General features: G+C 51.3%; 3 protein-coding genes across 3 annotated transcripts; all 3 read left to right on the top strand.

Annotated features, from left to right (window-relative positions):
• Positions 1-761: 761 nt before the first annotated feature.
• Positions 762-1,777, top strand: P152DRAFT_470364 (uncharacterized protein; the record flags this gene model as incomplete). The annotated part of the gene is made up of 2 exons (XM_033680969.1): positions 762-1,208; positions 1,256-1,777. 2 exons carry the CDS (start codon positions 762-764, stop codon positions 1,775-1,777), a joined length of 969 nt encoding a protein of 322 aa, XP_033537959.1.
• Positions 1,778-2,270: 493 nt separating this feature from the next.
• Positions 2,271-5,380, top strand: P152DRAFT_119432 (DUF1793-domain-containing protein). Its single transcript, XM_033673690.1, has 4 exons — positions 2,271-2,536; positions 2,587-2,684; positions 2,734-3,142; positions 3,197-5,380. The coding sequence occupies exons 1-4, from the start codon at positions 2,357-2,359 to the stop codon at positions 5,069-5,071; spliced, it is 2,562 nt and encodes an 853-aa protein (XP_033537958.1). The 5' UTR covers positions 2,271-2,356; the 3' UTR covers positions 5,072-5,380.
• A 365-nt stretch (positions 5,381-5,745) lies between these two features.
• Positions 5,746-7,092, top strand: P152DRAFT_445994 (uncharacterized protein; the record flags this gene model as incomplete). The annotated part of the gene is made up of 3 exons (XM_033677888.1): positions 5,746-5,864; positions 5,916-6,647; positions 6,828-7,092. 3 exons carry the CDS (start codon positions 5,746-5,748, stop codon positions 7,090-7,092), a joined length of 1,116 nt encoding a protein of 371 aa, XP_033537957.1.
• Between the last annotated feature and the right edge of the window lie 3,299 nt (positions 7,093-10,391).

Genomic DNA, 10,391 nt, shown 5'->3' with positions numbered 1-10,391 from the left:
CTATCACGTTTGTAACGTAAGAGATGTTCTCTGCACTTCAATCTCCCGAATAGATGCATCCCGTCTTATGAGTTGAAACATATGATCACCTGGTACACGTGCCAACTGGGAGGTACTACTGATATATAGGTACCTGCTGTATTTTATACACTCCTCAGACTCAAGTACGACATGCATCGTTCCCCATGAGGCAGCCGCCAGTTATTCACCCCTGCCCCATCGGATTGGATTTCTGTCATATTCTTACCGTACGCACCTGACATTCTCCTTCGTCTGCCATCACAATCCAAAGGTGGTTCACTCCTCGAATCCGTAAATTACAGCGACTTTGCTTCTCCTATCAACATCTCCTTCGACTTCCCTCTCCTACTGCAACTTGGACTGAAACACTCATCAAAAGTCATTCCACTCACTTGACAAACATCACGGCTTTGAACACACAGGGTACTGGAACGTACCAGTTGCACCAATGGATGAGAAGAAATTGAGTACGTAGACATCTCCTCATATTGATGGCCGAGCATCCACTGACTGTGAGTGACAGCCGTGAGTACTTTTTTATACGAGAGCATATATAGGGACAATGACGTCCTCGGAAACTCAAATCTACTGAAGTAACACCATGAGCTAGCCTAACGGCCATCCTATGTCTCACCAATGCTTTTCAGGGACTCTGACGTTTCCATATAATCTCATCACTTTTCAGCTTACTCGATTCCGGTCTTGTTCTACCTTTCTAACCACACGTCACCTAGGATTCAATGGATGAGGTCTTGGTGCCTCGGAAAAAGGTTCCAGATGTGGAGAATGGGTCTCCGCCGTCCCTCGAGGGACATCCACCCTCCCGAAGAGGGTTGGGGCCTATCACCATTGTTCTCCTCGTCATGTGCATACCTGCCCTGTTGGTCCTAATCCTCGGCGGTGAAAGCCAGAGGTTCGAAGTGCAAGTGGAGTATCTTCCGCTCAACGCACGTGATACCGGCATCTCTGGCAATGCTGCGGCTACCACTCAGCCTGAGAACTACACCCTGACCCTCCATATCAAGAATGAGACTAGTCTCCACGGCAAGCGCGTGATGGTTGGCGAGGATGGGTATCTTACCGTCAATGTTGACCCCTTCTCGACCGCGTGCGAAAACTATGAAGGGGTTCAGACCAGGGGTTTCACATGTCGGACGGATCTCATATTTCATGACGACCTTCTCCCGGTAATATTGTCTCTGGTGCGTAAATATATGGTTGCTAATAGACCTAGTTGAGGAAGGACGACGTCGACCACATCCACGAACAGCAATTCATCTACTTCTGCAAGGACGGGAGGCTCAAGTTTTCCAAGAACGCCACCATCCCTTTCGAAAATTGCATGGAGAACACTCCGCAGGCGCAGTTCACCTGGACCAGCCTCCCTGACATCGCCGAGGACATCGCCAATGACCCTAACGCGGAACAACCCGTCGAAGAAGGATGCAACAAGGGAATAGCAGGTTACGACTGCCGCACGCCCGGTGGTCTTTGGAAGTTCCGCAGCATTGAGATGGGATATTTTGAGAGCAGCAATCTCTTCTTGTGCTGGAACGCCACTGATAAGAGTGACCGCCGCTGGCGCATCCATACCCGAACGCTGCACTTCGCGAAGACAGAGGCGATGGCCAACTTGGGGCAAAGCAAACTCGACAACCATTGCCGAGAACTGGATGGTCTTGGAACACACGCGTGGGCGGGGGAGGCGCGGGAAGCATATCCTGGGACCTATGAGGGGTTCACACCCATCGTGTGAAGATCCATACGATTAATTCGATGCTGCATGGTGGATGTGAGATGCAGCTACGTCTTGGGTTCGCAGTCAGATATGCGACGAACAAGAGGTCAGTATAGTGTCTACCTGATATAAAACATGCTCGAAGGAATGCGTTCATTGCATTAAATCAGGTTCAAATAGGTTCAATCAAGGCATTACCCTCTAAGCTCATTCAGCCTTATACTGGTTGACACCATCCCTATAATTGCAACGGAAAATGGAGATTCTAGCGATGATGATTACGCATTAGTTAATTCCATCCCGATTTCGGTATTTCCGTAAACCAAGCTCCATAATCCCGAATCTATCGAAGGGCCAGGGCGGCAGGGCCTCTTCAAGGGTGGCACCCGGCCCACCAGCGTCCCTGCATGTGGAGTTCGTATGACAGCACCACTCCACTTACCCCTCAAGTTGTCTACTGCACTACATCAGACTCCTTTGTGTTGTCTATCGGTACTGCACTATCGAGCCATGACCTGAACTCCCATTTCTATTCGAAATCCGCGCTTTTGCTTTCCCTTTCCTTTTGCTTCTTCCGTTGCTCGTCTCACCCGCAACATGGCTGGCCACGTCGCGAGCCTCGTAGCAGCTGCCCTCGCGGTTGGGACCGCATGCGCATCCACGCTGACGCCGCCCACGCTCCCGCTCACAGTCCGGAACCCGTATTTCAGCACGTGGCTGGGGAATGCGAGGGATGTACCATGGAATAAATGGCCGATGTTCTATACGGGCCAAGAGGTAGGCTAGCCATGGTGTGAGGGAGGGAGCGGGAGACTGACGGTGACAAGATTGGCTTCTCCGTGCTCGCGTCGGTGCCGTCGAGCAACTTGGCCTATCCGTTGCTTGGAAGGCCGCAAGATTCGCTAGAGGCTAGACCGGATGCTGGGTACGATATCCTACCTTATATGGCCAATTCCTAGCTTATAGCGGTTTAGGTACAATGTCTCTTTCCCGAACTATCGAGGGGCGTCATACGATGCGTCCACCACGAACCTCACGTATGAAATCCCTTCGCCGTCCCACTCCAACACCTCCGAACCGGTCGAGATCGTGCTTTCCTTCCTCTCGCCCATCACGCCCACCTCGACCGTCCGGCAATCCATTCCCGCAACATATCTCAGCATATATGCATCCGGTTCGTTCGATGTGGTCCTATCTGTCGATCTCAACGGGCTATGGGTCAGCGGTGATACATCAAGCGAGATAGAATGGCAGCTGGAGCATTTCGAACTGGATTCGAACCGCTCGCTGAAGACGTGGATGGTGAAGAGGAGGTCGGAAGCGTTGTTTACAGAGCATTGGGACCGCGGGGAGTGGGGCACACTTGCTTTCTCAGCGCCTTCGGTACGTCTTTGGAAATTTTGGGGGATGGTACTTGCTAATCAACTCAACTAACAGGATGTTCATTACGAATCTGGTAACGCGGCGAAGATCCGCCAGCGTTTCTCCCGCACCGGAGTGCTACAAAATGAGAACGACAGCAACTTCCGGAGCATTATGGATGACGAGCCTGTCTTTGCTTTTAGCAAGACTTTCAACCTAGGAAGTTCCGTTCATGATACATCCTCCAAGTCGAGCGAGTCAACCTTGTTTACGATCGCCCACATACAGGACCCTGTCGTCCAGTACGCATCCTCACGGGGCTTGACCAACATGCGTCCTTTGTGGAAATCATACTTCCTTACCGATGAGGCTATGATTACGTATCACTACAAAGACTTCGAAAAAGCGAAGAAGCTGGCAGCGGACTACTCCGATCGATTGGCCGAGGACGCATTTAAGTCGGGATCTCACAACTATCGTGATATCGTGGCGCTATCCGCCCGTCAGGTACTGGGCGCAACGAGCTTCTCCGGAACCCCCGACAATCCCCTCATTTTCCTGAAAGAGATCTCCTCCAACGGGAACTGCCAGACTGTCGACGTCATTTTCCCCAGCTTTCCATTCTTCTTATACACCAACCCGCGATGGCTGGCGTACCTGCTAGAGCCACTCCTCGAGCATCAGCTGAGCGGACAATATCCGAATCGTTATTCGATGCACGACTTGGGTGCCCACTTTCCCAACGAGACGGGCCATCCGGATGGGAGAGACGAATACATGCCCGTGGAAGAGTGTGGCGATATGCTTATTATGGGCCTTTCTCTTGTCCACAGCCTACAGCGCGGAGACGGGAGCGTATCGGATGGCCTGGCGGCGAAGCCACTTTGTGCACCTGCAAAGGCCACGAGCGTTGTGGTTCGAGATCGGGATGAGAGCTACTTCCCGTTATCGGTTCCTGCAAGCTTGTCTCATTGCGAGCATGATCCGTATATTGACTACAATGACGGCGTTTGGAGAGGCACGCCGGGAGGCAAGAAGCTTGCGAAGCAGTGGGTCGATCGCACCTACATATTGTGGAAACAATGGACGAAGTACCTCGTGGATTTCAGCCTCGAGCCAGAGAACCAGCTCAGTACCGATGACTTCGCAGGATGGTTGGCAAACCAGACCAATCTCGCCTTGAAAGGTATTGTTGGAATCAAAGCCATGAGCGAGCTCGCAGGTGTCATGGAATACCACACCGAGCAGGCGCAGTACGCAAACATCTCCGAGACATACATTAAGAAATGGGAGGAGTACGGAATGTCAAGAGATGGCGGTCATGCAAAGCTTGCTTACCATTGGTATGGAAGCTGGACAACGCTGTACAGCTTGTTTGCCGATTCAATCCTCTGTTTCCATTCAACAAAGATGGATGCAAACCCCCCTGGCACTTCATCCAAGATCCCTCATCATCCAGGACTCGAGGTCGATGTGCCCACAGCTCACTCAGGCCAACAACCACTAACAGGCCACCGAAAACCTAGCAAATCCGGTCCGTCCTGGCGACGGACCATTTCGTCATATATATTCCGCACCACTTCATCGTCAAACAAGAATGCGAAGCCGACCCAATCCTCCCCTAAAGACTTCATCCCCCATCACATCTACACCGCCCAATCCCACTTCTACTCCCTCGTCATGCAGCGCTACGGCCTCCCACTGGACTCGCGGCACCTGTACACCAAGTCCGACTGGGCGTTCGAGGTCGGCTCTGTTGCATCACCCGCCGTGCGCAAGGAGATCATAGACCGACATGCAGTGTGGCTGAACGAAACGCGGACCGATAAGCCGATGACGGATCTGTATGACACGGAGACCAGCGAGTTCCCGGGAGTTACTTTCTATGCTAGGCCAGTTGTGGGGGCGCACTTTGCGATGCTGGCCATGGAGCGGAGTTGTTGGAATTGATTGCATGGTGTTGCATTTGCGGTTTGATGGGCCATCAGCTAGAGCGCATCGCATCATCAACATGGAGGATTGGTACGTCCATGTATTCATACAGGAGGGTTTTCACACGCCCAGTCATGATTCGAAGGATGATAAATAGCATTCCTCATTGCTATGCATACGATCATCAATCGATCTTTCTCATCTTTTTTGATGCACGTCCAGTCACCTGTCTGAAAGAGATGACCCTTGCCCAGTGCAGTGATAGATAGGTTCTCAGTACTTCTTGCCTATACGGCCAGGTGGCCGAACAAAGTGCTGGGTCGGAAGCAAGAGACTGAGGCAATTCTGATGTGTGGTGTATTCTGGGGACTAGCAAAATAATTGCCCAGCACAGGAAGGGATTTATCGTCCAGGGCTCGATCTCACGACTACTGATTTTCAGTAAAAAATGTCTAATGGCGAATTCGGTCACTTGCCGAATTAAGTAAGTCACTGGTGTGTTTTCCAGAGCAATTTGCATTAACACGATCGTGAAGCTAACTTTGAAGCAGTCATATATACTGGAAGTTCCACACGTTTACGTTTCCTCAAATTATCTGGAGACGAAACTACCGCGTAGAGCCCTTCAATATAACCATATTTGTATCAGCATCCCTTGCCCCTGCCATGCTAGAAACCATACATCAAGAGATATGCCTTCTGTCGCAGGCAGACCAGATTCACCTTGTTCTGCCTGCGGCATGAACGTTTATTCCACAACTCCAGATAACATTACCACGCATCAATCACTGTTTTCAGTATCGCCCTCATGGTAGGTATACCGCATAGCTCCCGTCACTTTAGTTCAACTGACGTAGTGTAGTTCATCGAATGGGGGACCAAGTGACATGGGGAACAGCTCTCAGGGCCCAGCCGCCTCGTTCTTGTCCTCGTCTACCAAATCTGGCACCAATTCATCCTGGCGCCTCCGAGGTGCAGTAGTGAGCTTAAGCATTGAAAACTCCGCCGCCGACTACGTCCTCGTCCAAAAAATCCCCATCCACCTCCTCAAGCGCTTCTCCCTCATCGCCCGCCGCGTCCTCCACGCGCGGCGGACCCTCCGCCACGTCTCCATCCACGTCGCCGACGCCCCAATCCCGGACGAAGCCGCCGTCGTGAACCTCCTGTTCTGGATGTCCACTGCCTGCCGCGACCCGAGCATCGCGCCCTTCCAGCTCCCCGACGCCGGGTCCATCAATCTGCGCCGCACCGCGAGCTTGGCGTACGCGGCGGCGGTGCTGCAGGTGCCGCGCGTCGAGATTAACCTGTGCGGGCCGATGTTGAGCTCGCTGTGGCGCGAGCCGCCGGGGGCAGGAGAGGCGGAATATATTTGGGAACGGACGACGACGGCAGCGACAACAACGACGATGAAATCGACAGGGTGCGGCAGAATGTATATGGAGTTTGATTATCGGCGGGCGTTGGTGGCGTCCATTGCGTATTTCTGGGCGGTGGGGTGGTTGGGAGATTGGGATGCGCTGGAGGAGGTGCTGGGGCGGCATCCGGAGTTGGAGGCGGCAGTTGAGCAGGCGGTGATGGCGATCATGGGAGAAGAGTGAGAAAAAGGGAAAGGGATTTGCGGGTTTGAGGGTTGGGTAAGCTCCAACTGAAGGTCGGTTTCCTCTTCTCATTCTGCCCGGTTTAAAGCTGACAGTCTCGGTTTGGGTTCAGGCACGTCTCTCTATAGATGTCGACACTTCCCCCATCGAGTATTGGGGCACTTTATCTAATCTAGTCGGAATGGAGATGGGCTGCCCCCGGCGCCAGCTTTCATCGGACTCCTGAGTGGGCATAAGCGTTATCCATACTCCAGATGGCGACACATTCGATCTAATCGGATCGGTGCGTCGGAAACCCCTCCACCTACCGAAGAATATGTGCCGTGGCCGCGGCTGAATGAATTTGGACATGTTTTGAGAGGCGTAGACTTGTGGAAGCGCAAAGAGAAAAAAAACCTTGAAAATCCAACAAGCTCTGATCCGGCTGACGTGAAGTTGTGACGTCCCCTGGACCAGATTATAATTGCTTAAGATGAGTGAAGCAATACTATAATTGAAAGCGCAGAGCATTTATAGTGATGTGAGAAAAGAGTAGTTAGAGTCGACCCTTCCCGTCGTGTTCCCTTCGGGTCTACAGGAATAAATCGCCTGGTATATTCCATCCGTTGGAACCATCATTGCTAGAATCCGAGAGCTCAGTCATAGCCGTCAAAGTTCAACCCAAGGTCCTGGTTGATGTACGAACGGTGAAGTACTGCGACGATGACGTTGAATAATAGTAGACACCTGAGGCCAGAGAACCACCGATTTCACATGATGGTCTGTTCGTACCAACGTTTCAAAACACTCGCCTGGCTCGCGTGCTCTTTCATGTTCTGTTCCACGTAGGTAGTCGCTAATATCGCATCGCAATCATGATCCTCGTTCCTCAATTCGGCATTTTCTCATCCCTAATGGAATCTGTCGTTGATCATTCGCTGAGGAACGGCGGAACCTACGAGATTTCGTCTAGATGGGAGAGTAGGTATCATCCCGATAACTTCGGACTGTCCGATGACTAGGTACATGTAACATGATCCATCCCATGCCATACATAATAATAAAGGACGTTCAATTTGGGTTTGTCAGATGTCAATTGCCGCGATGTCATGAGGCTTGATGCCATCATCGGATGTTTCATGTTCAATAGGTTGATTTTCGTCAGACGAAAAATTCGGGGAATTTCGAATTCGCTGTGGAATGTGGATGTTGATCAGGGGCTGGCTGACCGGGACCGGGAATGAAAGGATCTTCGCCCTTCGGGAAGATCGGACGGACATACCCAGCATATCCTCATGGCGGCCATCTTCGACACGTCCTCAAAATGACGAAACAGTGGTTAAAAGGGGCCGAACTGTGGATCTATAATGATGTTTGATGATGTCTAAAATCATCTATGCCTCAATGCGGTAAATTGTACCACCACCCACACTTGATGATACTTGCGACTTAGCGGCTCGGAGGATTTCTACTTCCTCAAAGCTTCTGATAAGTGCTGACTACTGAGCGCTGACGGGCATCGAAAGTCCCAATGCATTGTGGTGGACGTGAAACTACAGTACTTAAAACCATTAGGGCTTTGGTTAGGAACACGCTGGGATTGCGAACTCGGAGCGAACTGGCAATTGCCTGATGTTGACTTGAAGCCAGGAGCCCAGACTTCGGGCTAAGAATAATTGAACGGCCAGATGTAGCTTGTTGCCTGTTGGTGGCGGAATTGGATCAGAATGATCTGACCGAGTCCCACGTTCAGGCAGGATGAGGCGAGAGATATCCAATTAGGGACAGACTAATTGCGGGAATTAGGATTCTCCTATGAATTGTCTTCTACTGCCATCACGAGGTTATGGTCAGCACCTACTATTTAAGTATCAGGATGGTATCATGGTACCGATGAACGGTAACCTTGTAGACAATTCAGTCGGGTCATTGGATGATTACGGATCTGTTCTGCCATAGGGTCGTAGAAGGATCAATCCGCCAACTATCCAAAGCCAAATGCCTCCCAAACTTAATCACGACACCTAATAAATAGTATGATTATGAACCGAATTTGGTTCTTGAATAATGGAATGAGGTCAAGTGACGGAGTGAGCACGCAAACATCCATCCATCCAATTAGAAGAACCCATGAATATGGAAGCGGTTGCAGGCGCCCGAGTATTTTTAGATATAACGCTCGGTCTGGTTGCCAGGGTCCCTTTGTTTGGAAAATGCATAGGATTGGTTGATTGGATTCATTCATGGACAAGGGTGTTTTGAGGCATGTAGAACCAAAAATCCCGGTCAAATGAGCGACCCTGGATTGGTGAGCCCATGGAAGCAGGCTGGACTAAGCGCACTTGCTGCAAGGATGCAGTAAGGCCGGTCCCCGGTCGTCCTCCATCGCCCCTTGTGTTACAACTTACAGCAAGAACCTCAGAAATTAGCGAATCAGACACCAGCGCACCCCGATCGTGCTTTCCTCCCTTGGTGTGCCGCCCGTATTGTTGAGCACCTTCCCGCCTTTCTCGCATGGTGTTGCTGATAGATCAATGGAATTCTTCTGGCAGCCCGGTAAGCGCTCGACATGCAGAGTGAGAAGGACGAAGTTGCATACAAAGCGGCAACGATAAATAGGCGGCAGTAGTATTAGAAATCTAGATGTACGATCATGATAATACTGTACAGTGTACGGATACTGAGACATGAAACATCAGCGGCGTTAAGGGAGCAACCCCCCAAACCGCCCAAATCCCCGACGACAGTGAGACAACGGGTCCAATTGCATGGCAACTCCAAGCGCCTCCATCGGCCGCATACCAGCCACCCAGACCTTCTTCCCTGAGGCTCACTGGCTTTCCCCCTAATAATCCTGCAACCCGCCTGCAAACTGCCTGCAACCACTAACGCCATCATTTCTTGGTCAGGACTCTATGAGGTAGGAACTCAACATGGTGAATGGGCCACCTCCAACTGGCCACCCAATATCCCCCAAAATAACCGTCTGGCCTCCCGTTGTTCCCACCAGTCCGGTCTCACTGGTGGCAGGTATCTTATTCCGGTATTCAACGGGTGATGGAGGATTCCGTAGTCGTAGCTTGTATGAACTAGCTCTGCATAAGCCACCAGGACTTCAGTAGGGACGTTGGTAATAAGAATTAATTAGGTACATGTCCACACATACAACCATGAACCAAAGGATGGCTAGACTCACTCACCACCACTAATATTAGAGAGGAGAGGCTAGAGAGATCCCCAAACCCCCAGTCCACGCCAAAACACCTCCGCATCGTCAAGTGCCATTCCATCGTTCATTCGTTTGCTTCCTACCAAATCCTTCCTCCTCTTCCTCCCTACTCTCTCCCTCTCCCTCTCTTCAAACTTCGCTCCTTTCAATTAGGTGCTGTCGGCGCATTCACAGTCTCTGTGAGACCACTTCCTTTCTTCATTCAACCATTCTTCTCCTCCATCTACCCCTTTGTGCCTTCACCCTCCCATCCATCGCGGTTATAATGATTGCATAATAGCCAAAACGGTGTCCTTCGCCGCACCAGTTGCGCCCGTCTCCTTAAACCACAGCCGCCGATCAACTCACTCTCCCTCCAACAATCCCACCTGTCCCTCCTTCAGGCGCTTAACAAAGGGATCTGGTTATTCCGTTTCAACTGCTCGCAGGCAAATCAGAGCAGGCAAATGAGATAAGCTGGTTGGTTATTTGGCCCATCGGTATGTTGCCCTGCTTCGCACTCCGCATGCGACAGGTTTGCCCCCCTCCCACC

This window comes from Eremomyces bilateralis (genome assembly GCF_010015585.1).
Source record: "Eremomyces bilateralis CBS 781.70 unplaced genomic scaffold P152scaffold_2, whole genome shotgun sequence".
In the NCBI taxonomy this organism is placed as follows: Eukaryota; Fungi; Ascomycota; class Dothideomycetes; order Eremomycetales; family Eremomycetaceae; genus Eremomyces; species Eremomyces bilateralis.
Note: the sequence above shows the minus strand (reverse complement) of the source record. Positions and strands in the feature narration are given on the sequence as shown.